Genomic DNA, 24,130 nt, shown 5'->3' on the forward strand with positions numbered 1-24,130 from the left:
CAGATACGAAAGGCCTCAGTAATTCCTTCAGTTTCCTGATCTCTGATGAATCTTATCCTTAAACCCTTTCAGGTCTGTGAAGAGAAGTCATTTATATTTTACTGGATTCATTTTCCTATCACTGGACTAAAATGAAGATCAATAAAGTTTGGATAAGGGAGACTTTAAAAGTGACATTTCCAAAACAAGCAAAAAAAAAATCATCATCTCAATGTCTTTTTGACTGGAGGCTGTAGAGCCCAGTAAAAACCCCAAATAAAATGATATCTATATTCATCCATTACATTAAATTATCTAAATTCATTGTACTGGAGAACTGTTTTAATTACCCATTTTCAGGGTTGTGAGCTAAATATTACTCATTTGTAGGAATAAAATGTTCCAAAAGATGATATTTTTCCCATATTTCAGATATTACCTCTCCAATTGGAATACTCATCTATCATACTCACTGGAGCCAATGCAGTTGATGTTTCCAAGGGTTCAATAGCATATCTCCTAAGCTAGATAAATTAAGTCTCTCGTGTGAATACACCTCCTAAGATGATTCATGCTTTACTGAGACAACCAGGGAGATTTAAGTATTCATTCAGTTGGGAAAGAACATGTGTTTTTACTACAAGTTTGAAAAGGACTCAGCAACAGAATTAAGGAATGTTCTGATACGGTGGCATGGTGTCAGAAGGAACAGTCGTACACATCTGCGGGGTGTTTAGATGGCACATGTTCAACTGCAGCATGACTTGGCAGTGATCCTCAACAATGCAACCTCCGCCATAGGAGAAACTACACGGTGAGGATTGTCACTCCACGGATTAACACTTGAAAATAAAGTACAATGCACGGGCCCTAGTTTCTTTCACTAGCAAATCGGAATGGAGAATTCAGCCATTATCTGAAGCCTATCAATGTGGACTCCTTCTCTGGGTTAAAAGAACATCTTCTTATGAGAGAAAATATGGGTTTTTTTGGTTTGTCTAGGATAATTTGAACCATCACCTGACTTTGCATTTCAGTTTGTCTGTGCAGACAGTGTCTGGGTTCCAGTTTCTACAGCCTTAAAGCAGGCAATTAATTCCAAATTGTAAAATCCTTGAGGACAGGGTTTGTATATGCTAGCTCTGTTGTCATCTCCCAAGTGCTTAGTACAGTGCTCTGCCTAAGGTTCATTAAATAATACTGATTCTGTGAAAAGACCTTCATGGTTGTAGTGTGCCTGTACATTTATCTAGACTTGTGGGCTTTCAAGGGGTGAGGCTGGTAAATCCATTCAAACACCGACAAACCTAACACATAACTTGGGAAGCAGCACGGCCTGATGGATAGAGCCAGGGGACCTGGGTTCTAATTCTGGATCCATGTGACCTTGGGCAAGTCACTTCACTTCTGTGCCTCAGTTTACTGAGCTGAAAAATTGGGATTCATACATGATTTTTCACTCCTGCAGGTTTAGCCTTGCCCCTAGTATCTCAACTGATCATCAGCCGACATCTACATCAGTCTTCAAGCAAGGGGGGGGGGGGCCCTTTCTTTCCCTTGCCCACTGTAGAGGAAACAGAGGTTAGCCAGAAATGATCAGCTGCAGTGTTTACCCTGAGGGGTTCGCCTTCCTGTGCCTGTGGAGAATTTCACAGCTTTTCTTTATGCATTTTAATAAATTCTAAGCTACTTACAAATATGCACAGTTACGTTCTGTACTTCTCTTTGTAATAAGATTTAATGACTGTGCCGTAATCCTCTGGGTGAACACAGATAATCAAACTGCATGATTTAAATGTGAGGTTTGGCAGGGCAGAATGGAATGAAATGAGGAATTTTGTTTTAGGTGATAGGATTTTTTTTAAAGTCAAAAGTTGAAAGTTAGCTATATTTATCATTTTTTAAATGGATCAAGATGATTTTTTCTGATGTCTGAATAGAGGAAGATGAGAGCAACACATTTGATTTCAGCCAAATCTCACTAATATAGACTGGGGCGGTATTAGCATTGAAGCGCTTTTGGATCAGGGGGATGTCTTTAGACCCAAAAGACACCAATAGGAGTGGAGCACTGAGAAAGCTGAGAGGCAACCCTTTGTGAGTCCTTTCCCAAGACATGTTGCCGGAAAAACAAATCCAGAAAACTGGGATGTCTACAATGGTGAAAACCATAGAAAGCTGATGAAATAAAGGCTGGAAGGGAACTTGAGAGGTCATAGATTTCATCCTTTGAGAAGCAGCATGGCATAGTGGATAAAGCGTGGGTTTGGGAGTCAGAAGGTCATGGGTTCTAATCCCAGTTCTGCCATGTGTCTGCTGGGTGACCTTGGGCAAGTCACTTCACTGGGCCTCAGTTACCTCAACTGTAAAATGGGGATTGAGACTGAACCGCACGTGGGACATGGACTGTGTCCAACCTGGCACTTAGTACAGTGCCTGGCACATAGTAAATACTTAACCTATTTTCCTTCAAGCAGGATGATATTCAGGCCATTCTAGAAAGATGAAAATCATTTTTCAATGCTTAACCTACCAGGAAAGTATACCTTGTTTCACTGTGTTAAATAGCTCAGTAATTTAACAAGTAGGTAATATAGGTGGCAGATAGGACCCTGTTTGCTACTGAACCCAGGGAAGGATGGCTATTCATGCTTCAAGACTAATTCTATCAAATGTGAAAACCATCTCTGCAGGCATCACTTGACGATCCGGGAGAACTTGAAGACCACTACCACCAGATGTTTGCTGGACCCCCTTTTTGTGCATGAAGTCATTCATTCAGTAGTATTTATTCAGTGCTTACTATGTGCAGAGCACTGTATTAAGCGCTTGGAATGTATAATTCATCAGCCCTGGGTCTTCCCTAACAAACAGTGACATCAGGCCTCCTGATAGTCATCCTTCCCATGATTCTCAGCATCAAACAAGCCTAGCCTAAATCTCAGCCCCTGCCCCAGGTGAACCTGTAGAGGATAGTGTTAAAAGAAAGAATAGCATTTATCCAGAACCGACCAAGTCCAATCCATGGCATTTATTGAACCTCTACTATATGCAGAGCATTGTATTCAGTGATTTGGGAAAGTACAATAGAGTAGATTTACAAGACAATCCCTGCCCTCAAGAAGTTTACAATCTAGGAAAGGAGATAGACAGTTAAATAAATTACAGATGAGGGAAAAGCAGAGTGTAAGGATATGTACCCGAGTTCTAAGGGGCTGGGGTTGGGTGGTGAATATCAAGTGCTTAAGGAATACAGAGCACTGTACTAAGCACTTGGGCAAGTATAACATGAGAGTTGGTAGACACCTTCCCTGCTCACAATGAGCTTACAGCCTAGAAAAGCACCTAGACCCTTGATAACGGCATTTACAGCAGCCTACTGAATATGAGTGCCATGTCAATTATACATTCAATTATTGATTCAGCTTCCATTGTAAATATTTATGTCTTCCACAGAGTGGAAGCTCCTCGAGGGTTGGAAAATGTCTTTTCCAGTGCTTAGTACAGTGTAGTGCAACTATCTCACAGTTGTCACAGCTCAAACTAAGGTCGTGTGAACAAGGGTGTAGGAACGGATGAAATGACCAGAAGTTGAGTCCTGTTCCATTAGCCTCCCCCCAACCCCGGCAAACACAACACTTCATACGAGAAGCAGAGACAAGCAAACTTCCTTTGAAGCATGTAGTGGAGGCCACAAAACTTTGGTTTAAGTCAAAAGCAGAGCCTCTGCCATCTCCCCTACCAAATCTATAGGCGCCCTGATTTCCAATTCTGCTAACGTCTAGCATCTTCCCATGTTGAATGCTCTACAGGATTTTTTCCGGAGAGAAAAATCCACCTGGGAGACCACACGTTGGTCATTTCCTGAGCTTTCAAATTTTAAAAAACGTTGTCGCTTTAGAGTCATGGAAATCAGCTGTTGTATGGTCCAGGATAAGAAAGCAAATCAAAATGCAAAATGGCAGTGCAAATGAAATCTATTTTGTGGGTTAAGAGTCTCTAGGCTATAAGCTCCTTGTGGGTAGGGAATGTGCCTACCAACTCTGTTTTCCCTCAAGGGCTCAGTACAGTGCTCTGTACTTAGTAAGTGCTCAAATACTTTTGATTAATTGATTCCAGGACCTCCGATCAGCTTGCCCAACCAAGTCGTTGGAGAATGTGGTCAGTGTATTGGCTGAAACAAGAGGTCCCTTTTTATAATACCTTCATCTTTCCCTTAGTTCTCAGATAATATCAGATATGGATCCACTATGGAATACCAGTTCCCTGTTCCTAATTCCATTTAATGGTGCATTGTACAAATTCCCCCCTCTATTCCATGGGCTTCCTCTTCTCAGCAGAACTTCCTATTTTCCAAAGAGAAACGGGAACTACTTCTTGATGATAAGTCACATTACAATGGGAAAAAGTGAAAAACTAATTTTTAAAAAGCCTGCCTGTCATTTTTATGAGCTATTTGATATCTAGAGGAAGTTATTGCCACTGCTTTTAGGGCTGGGTGTTTCTGCTCTTCTGGATGATTTTCACTCCATTTGCAAGTGTTCTCATTATCTGGGACCACTCATAAAACTGTGAGAATGACCCTTATTTTCTCCAGAAATAAACTTTGAGGTGTGGGTTCTCAGTCATCTGATAGTTCTCACAAGAATATCATGGGGCTGGGTTAACAAATATTGACATCGACATCTCACAGTCAGAATTTTACTGGTGGATATACTTAATGAAAATGCAGCAGATCAAGGAAGTGACCTGAAGGGTAGAATGGGGCAGGATTAATTTGGGGCCACAGATCCGACAAATGAGCTTTCGGGGAGGGAATTAACAGATTCATACAGGCATAACTACTATTTTCTTAACATGGAAACTCTGCATCACAGCCAACCTACTCACTGTGCCTCACTCATCTCTCTCACCATCTACCTCTTGCTAATAATAGTGGGATTTGTTAAACACATACTATGTGCCAAGCACTGGGGTGGACATATGACAATTGGGTCAGATACAGTCCCTGTCCCACATTTTTAAGTAAGACGGAGAACTGATATTTAAATCCCCATCATGAGGAAAAAGGCACAAAGGAGCAGTAATAATGGTATTTAAGTACTCGCCATGGTGCTTAATATAGTGCTCTGCACAGAATAAGCACTTAAATACTACTGATTGACCTAAACATGTGTTGGAACTGCTGGACACTGGAGAAAGATTTTTAAACCCCTAAATTGATCCTACCTTTTATAACCTGGCTAAAAATTACTAGAGAGGGAACTCAGACACTTGGAGTCAAATGCAGGAGAGCTTGGAAACGATGTTGTATTTAAAAGACAATAACAAAAAACCTGGACTCCATCCCAATCAAGCTAAAGAGTGTGGTGATATGTTTCTTTAGAAAGAGATGGTTAAAGCTGGGCTTGCGGGTCCAAGAAGAACAGACTCAAGACTAGCAAGCAACCTATGGATCCCTAGCCTTTAAAAGTCTTCACTTTCGCTTTTGAAAGAAAACCTTCTCTACTTTCACGCAGTATTTGGCTGATATAAAAACCTTCCCAGATTGCTTAGCATCCTACAGAAAGAACTTTGCGGGAAAGATGTTGGGGTAAAACTGTTCGTCGCTCCATCACCCCCAGGGTTTTCAGTAGACCCGTTGAAAGTTTTGAAAGAAAACCCTGCTACTCATATTTGATACCTGAACCTGCAGCTTCTCTTCAGGATAGAATTATCAAGGTCCCTAATATCTCGTGATCCTTGGGTAAGTCTCCAACCTTAGAGAGTACCCAGAATGAAAAATCGCTGCTATATTGGTTTGTCTTACAAGTCAGTCTAGACCTCAAATCTTTTAACTGTCTCAGGTACTTCACACGATCATGAAATACCACCAATAAGACCACCATCCGCAAAACATGGACTCAGAGAGCAAAGAAGTCAAGAGGTTGTCTGGTCCAGGTCCCTGAATCCCAACAGGTAAAAGACAAAGCTCAGCTGGCAGACAATTCTTTTTCTAAGAGATCCCTTTCCATATACACCAGACCACCCTTCTCTCCACCTTCAAAACTCTATTAAGGTCACATCTCCTCCAAGAGGTCTTCCCCAATTGAGCCCTCTTTTCCCCAACACCCTCTCCCTTAGGCACTTGGATCTGTACCTTTAGGCCACTTGGTATGCACCTTGCCCTCAGGCATATATTCATAATTTGATATTAGTGCCTGCTCCCGCTCCAGACTGCAAGCTTATTGTGGGCAGTGAAGGTGCCCATCAACGGCGTTGTATTGGACTCTCCCAGGGCTCTGCATACGGGAAGGTTAATAAATCCCATCGATTGAGACAGCCTGAACTTCAGTCTGTCGTCTAGCTGCCCTCCCCCTTGCCACCACCATTTTAGCAAGACAAAGCAAGAGGGATAAAAAAAAACACCTTCTGTCATCCACACTTCTTTCAGGCTGGAGAGCTGGCCACAGGCCCTGTTCCCAGTAGATGGCTCTACTGAAAACGGATTTGCTAGAAAGGCTGGAGGTGATCCTGGCTCCTGCTCTCCCCACTCCAGTGCAGACTTCGCTCTGCTGCTCAGACCTTTTTTCTACCAAACGCATTCAGTTCATGTTTTCCCACTCTTCAGGAACCTCCAGTGGTTGCCCATCCAGTTCTGCATCAGATACTCCTTACCACTGGCCACAAGGCACTCAATCACCTTGCCCCCTCCTACCTCAAACGACTCTCCTACTACAGCCCAGACTGCACACTTCACTCCCTTAATGCCAAGCTACTCACTGTACCTCGATCTCACCACCGACCTCTCGCTCACATTCTGTCTCTGGCCTGGAACGCCCTCCCTCTTCATATCTGCTAATTATTCTCTCCACCTCCAAAGCCCTACTGAAGGCACAACTCCTTCAGAGGTCTTCCCTAAGCCCTCATTTCCTTTTCCCCCCACTCCCTTCTGTGTCTCCCTGAATTGCTCCCTTTATTCACATCACCCTCCCAAAGCACTTATGTGCATATCTGTAATGTGACAAAATAATGCCTGCCCGCCCCCACTTAGACTCTAAGCTTGATATGGGCAGGGAATGTAAAATTGTGTTTTACTCTCCCAAGCGGTTAGTACAGTGCTCTGTATACAGTAAGTGCTCAATAAATCGACTGACTGATCACCACCACTGCTCCCACGTATTCAGGCAACAGGGCATCAAGTAATTTCCCCTCAGGATGTAGGCGGAAAGATGTAGAGGACCAACTAATTTCTTCCTCACTTTTTTTTTTTTAGAAAGTAAAATCCAATCCCTCCCATGCCTCTACAGGGTGCTGGGATAGTCACAACCTGGATTCTGAGCCCGTTCCTCCTCACCCTCCCCCACCAAAGTAATTCTATTTTAATCTGTAGCTGGTGATTATTAATTTTCATTGTAGATAAAAATTATGATGAAACAGCAAGAAAAAACCCACCACCACAGCAGGCAGAGTCACATTATAAAGAGCTAGGGAAGGAAGTGAAATATATGATCTGACGTGGGTCAATAGAAGTTTATCATGTCAAGATCTAATGCAAAGACACAAGACTTGGTGGAAAGCAGAAAAGCATCCTAACAAACCATCATTTTTCCAAGGAAAAAGCAAAAGCTAAGCTAGTGGGATTCCTGAGTGCCAAGTTTTCAATTGTGTGTCCATGTGTACAGAGCACTGAAGGAAGTAGAAACAAAAACATTGAGACTCAAAATGGCCCACAGCAGAACACAAGTCAAAAAAGCAGAACAGCTGGCATCATCTCTCCCACAGCATGAAAATTTCAGTGCTACAAAAATTCCCTTGCAGGCAGTGGCAGATTTCCCAATAAGCTCTGGTGACCTAAAGAAACTTTTTTTGGGGGAGGAAGAAATTAAAGTATTTTAGGAGAAGAGAAGAATGGAGAGGCAATATTCCACGAGGAAGAGAGCAATTTTTAGATTAATAATAAGGTCACAGTATGCATTATTTTCAATTTCACTTCACAACTATAAGTGACCTAATCAACTGAAGGAAAGCTAGTCAGGTGAAATGTGGCAAGAGCCTCACTGGCATTTCTTATGAGAGTATTCAAGTAATGGCAGCTTTACCTAGGGAAAAAAGACTGCAAGATCGAGAATAAGGAGACCCACATTTGAGTCCTGCCTCCACCTGTCTCCTGTGTGACCTTTGGCAAGTTACTTAACTTCTCTGTTTCTCAGTTTCCTCACCTGCAAAGGGGGATAAAGTACCTGTTCTCCCTCTCTTTTACATAGCAAGCTCCACTTGGGACAGGGACAGAGCCTGATCTGATTATCTTGCATCAATCCCTGTACTTGGCATATTACAAACACTTAACACAATCATTATCATGTTTACTACTAGAGACACAAACTTAATGGGGAAGACAGCGGACAGAAATTGCCAACATACAATGTGAAACCAGAGTCAAAGCGGAGGTACCCCTGATCAAAGTGGGGACAAAATATACAGAAATAAGTGGAATAAACCATAATACATCTGAGTGCTAAGGTTATGGGCCCAACAGGGAGGAGGCATTCAATCAGCCAATGGGATTTATTGAGCATCTACAGTGTGTGGAGCAATATACTAGTCCCTTGGGAGAGTATAATACAGGGACTGACCAGGGCATCTAGGAAGTAAATCACTCCAGGTAGGCATGCTTGCATACCTGTTTGTTGTTTTACAGCAATGTGTGGTCGGAGGGGGGGAAGCACTTGTAAGCAAGGTGATAGAAGGAAAAGGTGGAGAGGGGAAGGTGAGGAGGGAAGGACAGACACCAGGAAGTGAGTTATGTTGGGGACCAAAGTCTATCCTCAGGAGAAACTACCTACAACCCTCCTGATCAGTAGCACACCATTGGAAGTGCACCCATTAAGGGAAGGGGGAAAAGAAAAAAAAAAGTCAAAAAACCCTCTTTTTAGCCACCATCTTGCCTTTTCTCAGATATCAAAGGAATATTCAAGGGACAAACTGGCTTCATGACCACAGTCTTCAGGATGCACTATTATTTCCCAGGGCACATGCTGCAACTCTTCAAGCGAAAGAAATCTAGGTCCACCCTCCTCACAGCTCCAAAGACCAAGAAATCCTTTACCGTGAGACTTCTCGGGGCAGCGTGTAATAGAGAAGCAGCCTGGCCTAATCAAAAGAGCACAGGCCTGGGAGTCAGAGGACCTGGGTTCTAATCTCCCTTCTGCTACAAGTCTGCTGTGTGACCTTGGGAAAGTCATTTCACTGGGCCTCCTTTATCTCACTTGTAAAATAGGGATTAAATCCTATTCCTTAGATCGGGAGCACCATGTGTGAGAAGGATTGTGTCCACCTTGATTAACTTGGATCTACCCCAGCTCTTAGAGCAGTGCTTGACACACAGTAAACCCTTAACAAGTACTGTCATCATAGCACTTCACGGAGAGCATTTTTAGAATAAATACTAGCAGCTGCACTTGTGCTTGGGAAACACGCAAATCCCATAACCTGCCATGTTCTATTGTATTCTACAAAAAAAGTTCTTTCTGAAAACAGATGCAGGTCTCATGCATCACTGCAATCAATGATATTTATGGGCATGTACTGTGTGCAGGGCACTCTAAGCATTTGGGAGAGTACAGAATTGGTAGCTACATTGTCTGTCTGCAGCAATCTTACAGTCTACAGGGCATAAAACCTTAAATAGTTTTATGCAGTACGCACTGATTTTAATTACTTTTTCTTAGAAGACAAAACTAGGGGAAAACCTCTTTGGAGCCAAGAAATGTGTGCCAATTACATTCCAGCTCAGAGTGAGTTAGAATGACCGACTCACTGTATCGGCCTCTTGAAGAGGGCTGTTATAATTGAAACGCCAATAGACCCTTAGGTAGGGCAGCCTCATTGGGTACCTCAGAAATACACTAGGTTTTAATTGCTAACGCTGGCATTTTATGTCACTGGTCTGATTTATGGACCTTTTACGACTATTTGACCACATATCAGGAATAAGTTTTAAAAAAATAAATCGCCTGCATGACCTCCTTTGCCGAGCAAGCTGTGTTATTTTTATAGATATTCAATATTTAAATGTTCATGAAGACAGGCCTCAGTCAGCACACGGATAGAAGCTAGGTGAAAGGAAAGAGAAATTGATTTGGAATAAACAGATCGACCTGGAGGAAGACACGACAAGAAGAGGGAGAACTAGCACAGAGGTGAACAGATGGGACGTTATCCAGGACCTAAGACATCTAGAAAGCCAAGGCAAGGACACGGGGACAAATAATCAAATGGACCCATTGGCAGGAGAGACCGGGCACAGGAGTCTGCATTCATAACATGCTGAGAAGCAGTGTGGCCTAGTGGATAGAGCACGGGGCTGGGAGTCAAGGGGACCTGGGTTCTTCTCCCGGCTCTGCCACTCGTCTGCCTGGTGAGCTTGGGCAATTCTCTTAACTTCTCTATGCCTCAATGACCTTATCTGGAAAATGGGGATTAAGTTTACGAGCCCCAGGTGGAACAACCTGATTACCTTGTATCTCTAGAGAAGCAGCGTGGCTCAGTGGCAAGAGCCCGGCCTTGCGTGTCAGAGGTCATGGGTTCAAATCCCAGCTTTGCCACTTGTCAGCTGTGTGACTTTGGTCAAGTCACAACTTCTCTGGGCCTCAGCTACCCCATCGGTAAAATGGGGATGAAGACTGAGCCCCACATGGGACAACCTGATCACCTTGTATCCTCCCCAGAGCTTAGAACAGTGCTTTGCACATAGTAAGCACTTAAATGCCATCATTCCGGCCCTTATATCACTGCTTGGCACATAGTAAGCACTTAGAGAAGCAGCATGGCTTACTGGAAAGAGCACGGGCTTGGGAGTCAGAGGTCGTGGGTTCTAATCCCCACCCCGCCACCTGTCTATGTGACTTTGGGCAAGTCAATTAACTTCTCTGTGCTTCAGTTACCTCATCTATAAAAATGGGGATTAAAAAAATGTGAGCCCCATGTGGGACAATCTGATTACCCTGTATCTACCCCAGCGCTTAGAAAAGTGCTCTGCACATAGTAAGTGCTTAACAAATACCATAATTATTATTATTAATCCCCATTTTACATGAGGGAACTGAAGCCAGTGAAGGGAATTGCCCAAGGTCACATCACAGCCAAGTGGAGGAGTGGGCTTAGAATCCAGATCCTTTAGACTCCCAGGCCGATGCTGTAGCCACTAGACCATGCTGCTTCTCATGCTGGCCAGGGATTGTCTCTGTTGCCAAACTGTACTTTCCAAGCGCTTAGCACAGTGCTCTGCACATAGTAAGCGCTCAATAAATACAAGTGAATGAATGTTTTCACTTCATGGCTACACATGGGCTGCTCTTCCACCTGCTGGCAATTTCAGGAAATGCCACAGGAAGACGGTCAACCGACCCTTTCCTTTATCTTCTGCCAGACGCACGTTTATCCTACCTCATTGAGATTCATTCAATAGTATTTATTTGAGCGCTTACTATGTGCACAGCACTGTACTAAGCGCTTGGAATGTACAATTCGGCAACAGATATAGACAATCCCTGGCCACTGACGGGCTTCCAGTCTAATCGGGAATGTCGGTATTTGTTAAGCGCTTACTATGTGCAGAACACTGTTTTAAGCGCTGGGGGAGATATAGGGTCATCAGGTTGTCCCACGTGAGGCTCACAGTCTTCATCCCCATTTTACAGATGCGATGAAAGATGTGGGCTGAAAAGATGCTGAGGAATCCACACTCAGCCCCACTGGAAAGAAAAAAAAACTTCCCATATTTGTTCCTTGTCTTGATAATGGCATTTATGAAGTGTTTATTACAGACCAAGATGGAAGGTTATAGACAGACACAACTTCTGTGGGAGGGAGAATGGGAATTTTATCTCCCCGAGGCACAGAGAGGTAAAGGGACTTCCCCAAGGTCACACAGCACTATTACTCTGTGGCACTACTTATGAGAACAGAGAACCTCACGGCTGCAGTCAGTGGTATTTATTGAGCACTTACTGCCTGCAGAGCACTGTACTAAGGACTTGGGAGTCAACAGTTGGCAGATATGTTTCCTGCCCTCCTACCCACCCCCAACCAATGGAAAAAAAGAAAATGGGCCAAAAGATCCAAGTGAAATGATACAACTTAATCGAGGCTGCTGAGAGGCAGCAGTGATGACTGCCAATCGGAGGTCCTGGGTTCAAATCCCCGCTCTGCCACTTGTCAGCTGTGTGACTGTGGGCAAGTCAACTTCTCTGGGCCTCAATTCCCTCATCTGTAAAATGGGGATTAAGACTGTGAGCCTCACGTGGGACAACTTGATTACCCTGTATCTCCCCCAGCGCTTAGAACAGTGCTCCGCACATAGTAAGCGCTTAAACACCAACATTATTATAGGGGCTTAAAATGTGCAGAATGTGGCCCTATCTTGTCCAGGAAAAGAGAGGCTGATCTCTTCTTGTAGAAGGCAAATTTTTGGAAAGTTTTGAAAGTGGGGAGGGACTTATTTTGGAAACTTTGAAAGAAAAGAGTCCCATGCCAAGTGGGGAAGAAGTCAAAAGAGTAAGAGGGCACCCAGCACAGTGCTCTACACACGGACTACTTTACACTCTCCCAAGCACTGGGCACAGAACTCTGCACACAGTTAAGTGTTCAATAAACATGACTGAATAAGCAATAGGCATTCAATAAATACCACTGAAGTCAGAGGGGGAAAAAGGTGGGAGCAAATATTTTTTAAGAAGTGAAAAGTCCAACTCGTAGGCTAAATTGGTTTCCCTGCGCTTAGTACAGTGCTTTGCAAACAAAAAGCTCTCAAATGTGACTGAATGAATGAACTGCGGGAAGACCTTACTCCTGATAAGACAGTGACAATGTTGAAAATGGCCCCAAATCAGAGTTCTAACTGGTATCTTTTTAACCCTCCTGCTCATCCCACTAGATTCATTTAGGTAGCCTGGCGGGGGGAGAAAAATCACAATATTCCAGAACAATTCTAAGAGGCTTATCCCCCACCTGCAGGTCAAGGCCCCAATCTGTTCCACAGCAGGTCCATATCCCTAAATGTTATCCAGGAGGAAGCCAAAATTGTCTCCAGCCTAAACCACCACACCAGCTCCCCAGAGACCTCCCCTCACCAAGAACCAGGAATGGCAATGCAGCAGATTTCTATATTTGGAAATATAGTTGAATTAATGGGCCTGATATGTCTTTCAGATGTAGTGGGATATTTCTGGCTGCTTCCCTCCCAATTAGTATATTTAATCAGGATATGCAATAGTTACATATTAAGTAAATTAGGAAAGTTTTGTTTCATAATAGTGTCGGTATTTGTTAAGCACTTACTACGTGCCAAGCACTGTTCTAAGCATGGGATAGATGCAAGGCAATCAGGTTGTCCCACATAGGGCTCACAGTCTTAATCCCCATTTTACAGACGAGGTAACAGGCACAGAGAAGTCAATAATAATGTTATTTAAGCACTTACTATGTGCAGAGCACTGTTCTAAGCACTGGGGTAGATAAAGGGTAATCAGGTTGTCCCACGTGAGGCTCATAGTTAATCCCTATTTTACAGACAAGGTAACAGGCACACAGAAGTCAATAATAATGTTATTTAAGCACTTACTATGTGCAGAGCACTGTTCTAAGCACTGGGTTAGATAAAGGGTAATCAGGTTGTCCCACGTGAGGCTCATAGTTAATCCCCATTTTACAGATGAGGGAACTGAGTCACAGAGAAGTGAAGTGACTTGCCCAAAGTCACACAGCTAAGTGGCGGAGCCAGGATTAGAACCCACAGCCTGACTCCCAAACCTGTGCTCTTTCCACTAAGCCACGCTGCTTCTCAACATTCTTGATTTTTTTTGTGTTAGAAAAAATATATGTCCTTAGTTTCCCCCATCCCACACTTAGTTTCTCTTTTTTTGGAAATGAAATTGAAGGGTATTTTACAGAAATCTTACAAAGCCACATATTCTATAAACTAAGCCCCAATGTCAGATACTGTTTGTGCTCTGAAATCTGCTCCCAATTTCTCTGTCCACTTTTTCCATGAACATTCTTAAGGGGTGGGGGTAGAGGAGAAGGAGAGAGGAAAAAAAAAAACAAAACCACTCCTTTCCAGAGTCAGTTTCTCCTTTGTGACTACAACCAACTGCCTGGTTTGTGCCAGACTTTGTTTAAATGATTTAGCTGTACAGTAGCTTGCTGAAAGCCTTGCAGTAGCTCTATTCTTCATCTTACAGCAAAATCTATAACTCTCATATTTTGGTGATAGTGGTCGCTCCAGGAAAAAAAAAATATCCAATTTATAGCAAAACATTTTCTGAGAATTTAGTGACTGCGGAAAGTTGAAATATCATTAGAGAAAATTCACAGCAGAAAGTTATTCTGTTATGCCCTATAATACTCACAACTGTGAAATATAAATCAGGACTAATCATACTAGGAAATTCATTCCCAGAAGCATTCTAATAAAAAGTGACGGTTTAATTTTGGAGAATCTGTTTTAAGATTTCGATTGGAGCATTTTTAAGGTGGGGACCCTAGCATTATTGGGATCTATCCGTTGTATTTGAGCCCTTGCTGGGTGTAGAGCACAGTACTGGGAGCTTGGAAGAGAATACAACAGAGTTGGTAGACACATTCCCTGGCCCCAAAGAGCTTACAGTCTAGAGGAGGAGATGGGATGCTCCACAGGAAGTCTGACTGCATATATACCAGCAGTGAGATAATTAATAATGCACTGTGTTTTGTCCTTTGTGCTTCCTACATACTTTCATGAGGCAATCTGAGAACAGTTAAGTCAAATACAAAAGTGTGTTCCCTAAAATGCGCTTCACTTAGTTTGAATATTGGCAAAAGCAATTTTCTCTTACTGTGAGTATATCAGAAGATAACATTTGCTCTCCTAGTAGACTCCAATTTCAGAAATTCCCTTTACTGAAGAACTTACTGGCATGGAGAGCAAATTTCAAAAGATGGAGCAAAACCATGCATTCATCCTAACAGTTAAAACATAGGCACTTGATCATTAATTCTCAGCACCATGTACCTTATCTGAAATTCACACACTTGGATTACTCTCCGTGGTTTTGAGGGTCAAAATGCACTTGTATTTCTGACTCCTGAGATTCCACTTATTTTAAAGAATCAAACTCCCATCACTACAGAATTAATGAAATGAGTCACAGAATATGAATGACATACACAAGCAACTAATCTCTTATATTAACTGCAATTAGTAAAATACACTACTAAAATATTTGAAGACATCTTTCTCCTGAAGTAGAATATACCCTCTTTTCCCCCTTTCCCTCTGCTCCTCCCCCTCTCCCTTCCCATCCCCTCAGCACTGTACTTGTCCGCTCAACTGTATATATTTTCATTACCCTATTTATTTTGTTAATGAATTGTACATCGCCTTGATTCTATTTAGTTGCCATTGTTTTTACGAGATGTTCTTCCCCTTGACGCTGTTTAGTGCCATTGTTCTTGTCTGTCCGTCTCCCCCGATTAGACTGTAAGCCCGTCAAACGGCAGGGACTGTCTCTATCTGTTGCCGACTTGTTCATCCCAAGCGCTTAGTACAGTGCTCTGCACATAGTAAGCGCTCAACAAATACTATTGAATGAATGAATACCAAACTAGATCAGACCTATCAATCAAGTCTCCTTTAATGAACACACATTACACAGCCATCTCAAATAATAGCAGCAATTTCCGATGGTCACTGCAACCTCATTTTGTGGCTTTTTATTAATTGACTTTTGGAAGAAAAATTTAAGCTTCCAGAGGGATGGGATCATGCTTTTTAGTTGCAATTGTGATATTCATTAAGATATATGCCAAGCACTACAGTAAGCAATGGTTAAGGATCAGGTTAGACCCAGTTCTAGTCCCACACTGGGCTTTCAATAAAAGAGTAAGGGAGAACAGGCATTGAATCCCCATTTTAAAATGAGACAGGTGATGCACTGAGACATTAAGTGACCTGTTCAAAGTTACATAGCAGTCAAGTGGCAAATTAGAACCCAGGTCACCTGAGTCCCAGGTCCCTGCTCTTTCCACTAGGTCTACTAACTCTATTTGAAGGGATTGTAAAGTGCTATGCACACAGGAGGGGCTCAGTGGACACTCTAAGCAAGAGAGGGTCAGTAGACACAATACCAGACTAGGAGATATATTCTAGTTCTGGCTCTGCTGCTCAACTGTGTGACCATGGACAAGTCACTAGATTTCCTCAGTTTCCTGAGCTATAAAATGTGGATAAGATACTTATTCCTCCACCACTCCTTTGATTGAGTGCCCCTTATGGGATGGGGACTGATCTGATTATCTGTAACTACCCCAAGATGTGGTACAGAGTTTGCATTTGGTAAATTGTATCAAATATTGATAAGTGGTTATAAACAAGTTTCATGCCTGAAGTTTGTGCACTTTAAAAAAGCCAAGTTGAAATTTTCATTAATTCACTCATTCAATGGTGTTTGAGCCCTTACTATATGCAGAGTACTGTACTAAGCGCTTGGAATGTACAATTTGGCAACAGATAGAGACAATCCCTGACCAATGATGTCTAGTGACAGTCTAATGGGGGGGGGGGGGGGAGGCAGTCCGATTAGACTGTCCCTCCCCCGATTAGACTGTAAACCCGTCAAACAGCAGGGACTGTCTCTATCTGTTGCCGACTTGTTCATCCCAAGCGCTTAGTACAGTGCTCCGCACATAGTAAGCGCTCAATAAATACTATTGAATGAATGAATGACAGTCGGCAGAGCAAAACAGGACAAGACAAAAACATGAATTCTGACATGATTCTTGGTCCCCTGGGTGGGGGTGGGGAGGGGGCGCTCCCTCAGGAAGCTCCCAGCCTGAAGTGATTAACAGACATAGGCAGACAACAAGGTAAATTCAGCAAGAAGACATTCAAGAAAAACCCTAAAGCGCAACAGTCTCCATACTCCTCACCACCCCCAGCGAAGCCATCTTTGCCCCGAAGCACCAGAGTCTTCCAGGATTTTTACTTGACAAGTCACCCACCCTTAACTCCTGTCCTCCACACTCCATAAAAAAGTTCCCTCTCATGCCCTTTTCCCCACCTCAAAAGTGGACTAGGCTTTTCAGCCAAAACACAGTGAACTGCAACACTTAACTTTAAACTCATGAAACACAGGAATCATTCTCCATGTTACTACCATCTGCAAAGTAAACTATTATTAATCTCTGAACTGAGTTTAGAGTTTTGGTTCATAAAAGCATCCCAATTTTACAATATTTAGCAAAGCTCTTACTGTATCAAAGCTCAAGGCCCAAATTGACCTAATTATGTAAGGTTTGACTGTCTTCCTTAGCCTGATTTTAGGCCAGCCCTGTGGGTTAGAATATGGTTACCAATTATCTGGGTTGTTCCCCTGCCACAACCCCCCACTGAAAGAGTAATGTAATGAGAATCCAAATGACAGCAAAAGAGAACAAAAAAAAATTCTGCAGTTTGGCTGTTCAAAACCTGTTCAAACTGACATTGTGGCTATATGCTATTTTGATTTTAAAGGTGGCATTTTTACAAAACAACCCCAAATGGACATACAGAAAAGTCATTCATTATGTATATGAAATTAGGACAGAATAGCTTATGTTAATAAACTCAGAGACACTCTTCTGGGGAAGACCACACACCCCTGGAAACAGTGTAAGGTGAGTCTTCTTTACTCCCTGCCCACCTCCCTGGCTCTCGATATGGGCAGCTCACCCTTCGGTACGTGCTCTAAAGCCTGCTAGAAAACTCCCCACTTCGTTCCCCCACCCAGCAAACCTCTTACCTCTAAGTACATGGAAAGTAGGTGGGTGTTCAGATGCTCTGGCCCAGAAACTGATGCAGAAACAGTAGGGTCCTTTGGTACTAAAGTGATGCTCCAACATGAGCCTGCATACGTGAATGGAAGGGTCTTTGAGAGAGACTCTCTTGTATGTTGAGCCCATTAAAGCACAGTAGTGCGGAGGCAAAATTAGAGCAGACTCTTCTTCCTGAGAGAGAAATAAAGAGAGAAAGAACAGTTAAGTAGCTAGTCCATGTTTCAATAGCAACTCTTGCCATCTCTCCTCTCTTCAGGAAAAGGGTGATAATGCCCTGCCTCTGTGATTTAATCCTAGGAAAATGGAATTCATGCCAAATTTAAAAAAATGAAAACATACCAAGAGAGTTACCCAAGACGGCAGGAGCTGAGAAGCCAGCAGGAGCTGAGGAGGCAGCCATTCTAACCCCTCAGCCATCTTTGACTCAGCTGTTGCCTCTTGCTTTAAGTACCCACCCCGGGAGAACCAAGATGATTGCAATTGGCAACTGATATCTCCCTGCTAAGCGTGATCTAGCTTTCACCTGCCACAACCAGCCCTCCCCCACAACTCCAGTTCTGGAAGAGAAAGGGTGTGTGCCTTTTAAATTAGGTCCATTTCATAAATTATTTATTATAAATTTATACTGATATCTGTCTCTCCTCTCTAGACTGAAATTCTCACTGTGGGCAAGGAACATGCCTGCTAACTCTGTTGTAGTGTGATCTCCCATGTGTTTAACACAGTGCTCTGCACACAGTAAACACTCATACATCATTGATTGCATTTTGAGGCAACTATGCAGAACAGAAATTTAATTTAGTTATTTATTAGTTCTGTCTCTTCAGGAGGCAACAGTGGCCTACTGGTAAAAATGCAGGAGGGGGAGTCAGGAGACCCCTTAAATCTTGGCTCCATCACTTACCCACTGGGCGAGTCACGTACCTCTGTGCCTCAGTTTCCTCATCTGTAAAATGGAGATTAAATACCTGCTCTCTCAGACCGTGAGCCCCTGAGGTACAGACTGTAGCCAACCTGATTATCTGGTATTTACCCCAGCATCAATCACCATGCTTGGCACATAGTAAGTGCTTAATAGTGACACTAGTAATAATAATTATTAAGCACTAGCTGGATGCCGAGCCCTGTACTAAGCACTGAGAATAAACACACAGATGGGAATTAGACATGGTCCTTACCCTCCCAAGCACTCATTATTATTATTATCATTATCTGAACTAGCCACAGCCCGTCACTGAGTGTTCTTACAGACATGTAGCCCTTACTGGTATTTAGCACATCCTTTGAAAAATCCCACTGGATTAAGGCTATTCCCACACTAGTTAGCCTCAGTGGGTGTGAAACGCTTTGAAGGAAAAGACTGAATTAGGACACCTGAGGCAATGAGAGATTCAGCTGCAGCCTATCATAGGTGAGGCCAGGAAAGCCTTACCTTTCGCAGTCTGTATTTCTCTCAAAATTAAATATAGGCCAGAAGTCACGATTTGAAAACTTTTCAGGGCAGCCCAAGGTTTATTGAGAACCTGAGGATGGGGCTGGTGGTAGCAAAATTGAACAAGACTTTGAGACTCATTGAGTAAAGCAAATTTTTATTACAGGTTCAGTCTCTGGCAACCTCTTTTATAAAATCATGCTGGAGGGCACAATAAATACATTAGGTAGGTTATATTTGGGCCTTTCTGTATTTTTTTTTAGATCATTCAAAACTTGCAGTACTGACTGTTCTGTATTTTTCATTTATCTGATACTTAAAGCAGCCTTGCTGATAAATTTAAAGCAATTTTGGGCTGGCCCATAAATCCACATTCCCACATCTAATCTCTCTTCAGGCCTCTCTCCGACTGCCCATATCACAGTGCTAAGAGAATACGAGTCTCTTGATAGCAAATACACAGTCCTCCCTTTCCCTCATCCCCCTCTAATTCCATATGTATATGTGTATATATATGCAGCGTGGCTCAGTGGAAAGAGCCTGGGCTGGGGAGTCAGATGTCATGGGTTTGAATCCCAGCTCTGCCACTTGTCAGCTGTGTGACTGTGGGCAAGTCACTTCACTTCTCTGTGACTCAGTTCCCTCATCTGTAAAATGGGGATTAACTGTGAGCCTCACGTGGGACAACCTGATTACCCTGTATCTACCCCAGCGCTTAGAACAGTGTTCTGCACATAGTAAGTGCTTGTTATTATATATACTGTCTTCTACTTTCACCAGGATGGAATGGAAGAAAGGGAATGGAAAGGAGAAGCTAAGTTTTGACTTGCCGCCTGATTTTCTTTGCACTCTGGACCTGTGCTAATTTGCCTGGCTGATTTTCCTCCCATTAAAATTTTGAACTGAGCAAGATGACTGCAGAACTTGGTACTATTTCTCAGATTATCTAACTCTTTTTCTTTTCATCCGAAAAGACAATATGTAATTCTTTCCTTCATCTAGTTCTCTGAAGAGAAAGGAAAAGAATGGGAAAGAAGTTACAAGTGGGTAAAGCATTTAAAAATGTGTCAAAAACAAGGTTGATAAAATAAGCAGCCAAACCATTTGTACTAGAATTACAGTATTTTCCATTTAGTGAAGTGAGACAAGTTAATTGCATAGTTACCGGGGAATAAACTACAGAGTAATTACACTGTAACTCCTTCAGAAACTATAGTAATTACAATGAGATAAAGCATTCCAAAATAGAGCTCGAGTTCTCAAATTCATTTGTAAAGGAACATGAAGCAGCATGGCCTAGTGGATTAGAGCACGGGCCTGGGTGTCCGAAGGACTTGGCTTCTAATTCCGCCTCTGCCACATGTCTGCTGTGTGACCTTGTCCAAGTCACTTAACTTCTCTGGGCCTCACTTTCTTCATCTGTAAAAATGGGCATTAAATCTTACTTCCTCCTACTTTTAGCTGTGAATTCCACAAGGGACAGGGACTGTGTCTAGCCTGATTTTCCTGTATCTACCCCAGTGCTTATTACGGAGCTTCACAAGTAGTAAACGCTTAACAAATACTAATAAAAACAAAAAAAAAGCCCCCCTACCCCTCCACTACTTTTAGGTTAACTACATTTCAACACATGAGATCTTCAAATATCAGCATATTTACAGAGAGGCAACACTGATGGACCACCAGTCAGAAGATTTGTTATAGACGGGCAAAGTCATTCTGAAGCCCAAGATGAACCTCGATTTTTCCCTATGGACAAACAGAGTCATCGAAGCATATCTCATTCTCATGGGTGACGGGGGAGAGGCCCCAGAAAAACTTTGCCCTGGGTGTCCTCGGATCGCCATATCAGGATTTAACCACCTAGCTTCTTACGCTCAATGGGAGACAAGCTGGAAAAAGAAGAAAATCATCCGATCCTTTACCGCTTCTCTCTTCCCCCCGAGAGGGATTTTTCTGGGAGACTCACAAGACCTGTCGTGCTACAACCTTAGAGCGTATGTTGTCAAAATGCATTGGGGTTAACTCTGAAGTGGATCTTCTATTTTGGCCTCCGGAATTCTTCAAACAGCCTTATTCTTTCACCCTCTTTGCTTTTAATCGTAGAGAGAGACCGACAGACGGGGTCTTCTCCTTAGGGCATTACCTGTTTTCAAATAGCCTTCACAAGTGCAGTCAATAGCGAGGGATCACTAAAGGCTGGTGGCCATTTTGAAAGCCCACTGGCCGGCACAGCAGGACCTGAACTCCGGAACCTTCCGATTTCCTCTCTTTTGCCCTGATGGTCATTAGAGCTTTCAGCCAGGGTGGAAATGAGTGGTAAATGAATTGTTACAACAGCATCAGGGTCTGGGAGAGGAGGCTTTTGTGAAGGTGGACGCCACTCTTACCATTATGTACATCCAGAGCTCTTTGATACTGTGTGCCTGACTCTCTGTTGCTTGGTAACTGGTGCACCTAATTATGCTACTAGGAGGTCACCGAAATGTCAGAAATTCTATGCCATAGACCAAAAAAGTCAGAAAGAAAGGATGCATTTGCATAGGTAAACGTCATATTTTTATACTGGAGGGAAGGGAAATAATAATTCAAAAGTTTAGGGTTGGAAATGGAATCCTGGGCTACAAGATTGTTGGGGGGCTGAGGGGAGAAAATGAAAATCAGAGCAGTTCTTCTGAAATGTCCACGGAGTGGCGGAAGTGGATATTTCAAGATGGAAAGTCTTTTTTCATCTGCCAGATAATGAGCTGTTTTCTGCTGAAGGTTGTTAAGGACCAAGCCATTTTTTTTCTTCAGAGCGAATAGTTACACCCTGCTAAATCTAGGTTATCAAGTTTAGAAATCATTTAGGTGATCATTTTCTTTCTTCCGTCTGCAAACAGAGCAGTGTTTATCAGTGCTAATGTTTATCCCGGGCTAAAACAGAAATGCCATGCTTCCATTTTCTAAACCTCTTCCTTACAGTCTGTGATCCTTTCAACATCTTCCTTCTAATCCCAGCAATTGGTTCCAAACACACTAGCTACCTTCCTAGAGTACAGCAAACAAGTCCCCGGAAGCACTCTCTAAATTCTTCACATTTTAAGAGAAACCGTTTCTTGTACGACAGACTAACACTTAATTTCTGAGACCTGGAAATCTTTTCTCCTCTCAACAAATCAATCTCTTAAGAACAGTCAAATAATACTGAGCTTCAAACTTTTCTCTGGCTTATAAGAATGAAATAAAGCTACCTGTACATTCCCACAGTTTTCCTTAAGCGATCGGATGCTTTATCATTTGGAAATGACTGATTTCTTCTTCCTGCAATAGGGATATAACCCTTCCCTTTTTTTCTTTTCCTCATCTGTGCGATATTGGCCCTGGAATGGGGCGGCTCGCCCAAAAGGATTGATCTACTAGCCCCCTCTTCTGGTTCCAAAATATATCCTTCAGTAAAACCTGCGGTACATAAATTCCAAAAAAACAAAAAGGTTAAATAAGTATCGGTGCCCGTTGATTACCAAATGCCCCGCCTAACTTATTTATTGTCCCTGAAGCTCCATTTTTCTCTAGACAATTTCACTTTAAAGAATTACCTTGGCCAAAGAATTTCATCAGTGACTGACAGAAAAGTGATTACATTTATCGACCGGGACGTATGATTGAACACTACAGAAATAAAGACTCCCTCCTAACATTTGTCTACCCGAAAAAAACGGCGACCACAAGGAAGTTTCCTCATTGGAAGATTCTGCAATTTGCGGATTTAATGTGTTTCCACGTCATGGGTCCCTCACAGCTTTATGTGTGAAGGATGTGTCGCTTGGGCGCCCTTTAGATAGGGGTTTTGTTTTTTTTTCTCCTTAGGCGCCTCCTCTCTTGTGGAATTTCTATCATAAATGCCAGAAAAAGAAATAAAATGAAATTTGCAAAGGTAGCGCATTCTTTTTTAATGAGAGAAACAGAAAAAGTGTGAAACGCTCACCTGGTGAATTCCTAATTTATGTTTCATTATGCTGTTTTTAAAATGTTTACTATGTGGCAAAGCAGTGTGCAAAGTGCTGAGGTAGGGAAAAAATAATCAGATGAGACACAATCCTTGACCCGCCCAGGGTTTGGTACACCAGGGAACTGAGATTCAGAGAGGTGAAGTGACTTGCTCAAGGTCACACAACAGGCCATTAGAATCTGGGTCTCCTGATTCCCCGACATTCTGTTTCCACTAGGCCTCGCTCAGTATATGTCCATGATCCTTTCCACCTGCAGCATCCGTAAAGATTTGGTAAAAGACCATCAGTAATGCTGGTTAACTGGTCAGCCCCCATTCAGCTAACCAATCAATCATTCAGTGATATTTATTAAGCACTTACTGTGTGTGAAGCACTGTGCTGAGCCCTTGGAAGAGTACACTACAATAGAGTTGGGAGAGGGGGAGCTTGCAGACTAGAGGGGGAGACAGACATGAAAAGAAATTACAGAAAGGGGGAACGGCAGAGCGTAAGGATCTTCTGTGGGGCTGAGGGTGGGGTGGATTTATATTTATATTTATGCTACTGATGCCTGTTTACTTGTTTTGATGTCCATTTCCCCCCTTATGGATTGTAAGCCCGTTGTGGGCAAGGGCTGTCTCTATTGGTGAATTGTACTTTTCAAGTGCTCAGTACAGTGCTCTGCCCACAGTAAGCACTCAATAAATATGATTGAATGAATGAATGAATATCAAGTTCTTAAAGGGGAACAGATCCAAGGGCAGAGGTGACATAGAGGGGAGGGCAGGGAAGGGAAATGAGGACTGAGTCTGGGAAGGCAAGACACTTAGCAAGAATTTTGGGGGGCTACTGGCCTGGCAAGCCGAGTGGTGATATTCCACTATCATCAGTGGGGGTGAGCTGCCTCAGGAAATGG

The 24,130-nt window shown here is 42.8% G+C and overlaps 1 protein-coding gene across 3 annotated transcripts in view; it reads right to left on the reverse strand.

Annotated features, from left to right (window-relative positions):
• Window positions 1-22,618, reverse strand: part of DSCAM (DS cell adhesion molecule) — a 515,628-nt gene extending 493,010 nt beyond the window's left edge. For 2 of the 3 annotated variants that reach the window (XM_029046624.1, XM_029046620.1), the window contains exons 1-2: window positions 18,151-18,195; window positions 17,778-17,982 (exon numbers count right to left, since the gene is read on the reverse strand). In XM_029046624.1, the coding sequence (XP_028902457.1) occupies window positions 17,778-17,937 (160 nt within the window). In that variant the 5' untranslated portion in view covers window positions 17,938-17,982; window positions 18,151-18,195. Of the gene's footprint in view, window positions 1-17,777; window positions 17,983-18,150; window positions 18,196-22,476 lie in introns of those variants that run through there. The other variant, XM_029046622.2, reaches the window with a different exon arrangement.
• Window positions 22,619-24,130: the final 1,512 nt, after the last annotated feature.

Source organism: Ornithorhynchus anatinus, chromosome 18, assembly GCF_004115215.2.
Source record: "Ornithorhynchus anatinus isolate Pmale09 chromosome 18, mOrnAna1.pri.v4, whole genome shotgun sequence".
Taxonomy (NCBI): domain Eukaryota; kingdom Metazoa; phylum Chordata; class Mammalia; order Monotremata; family Ornithorhynchidae; genus Ornithorhynchus; species Ornithorhynchus anatinus.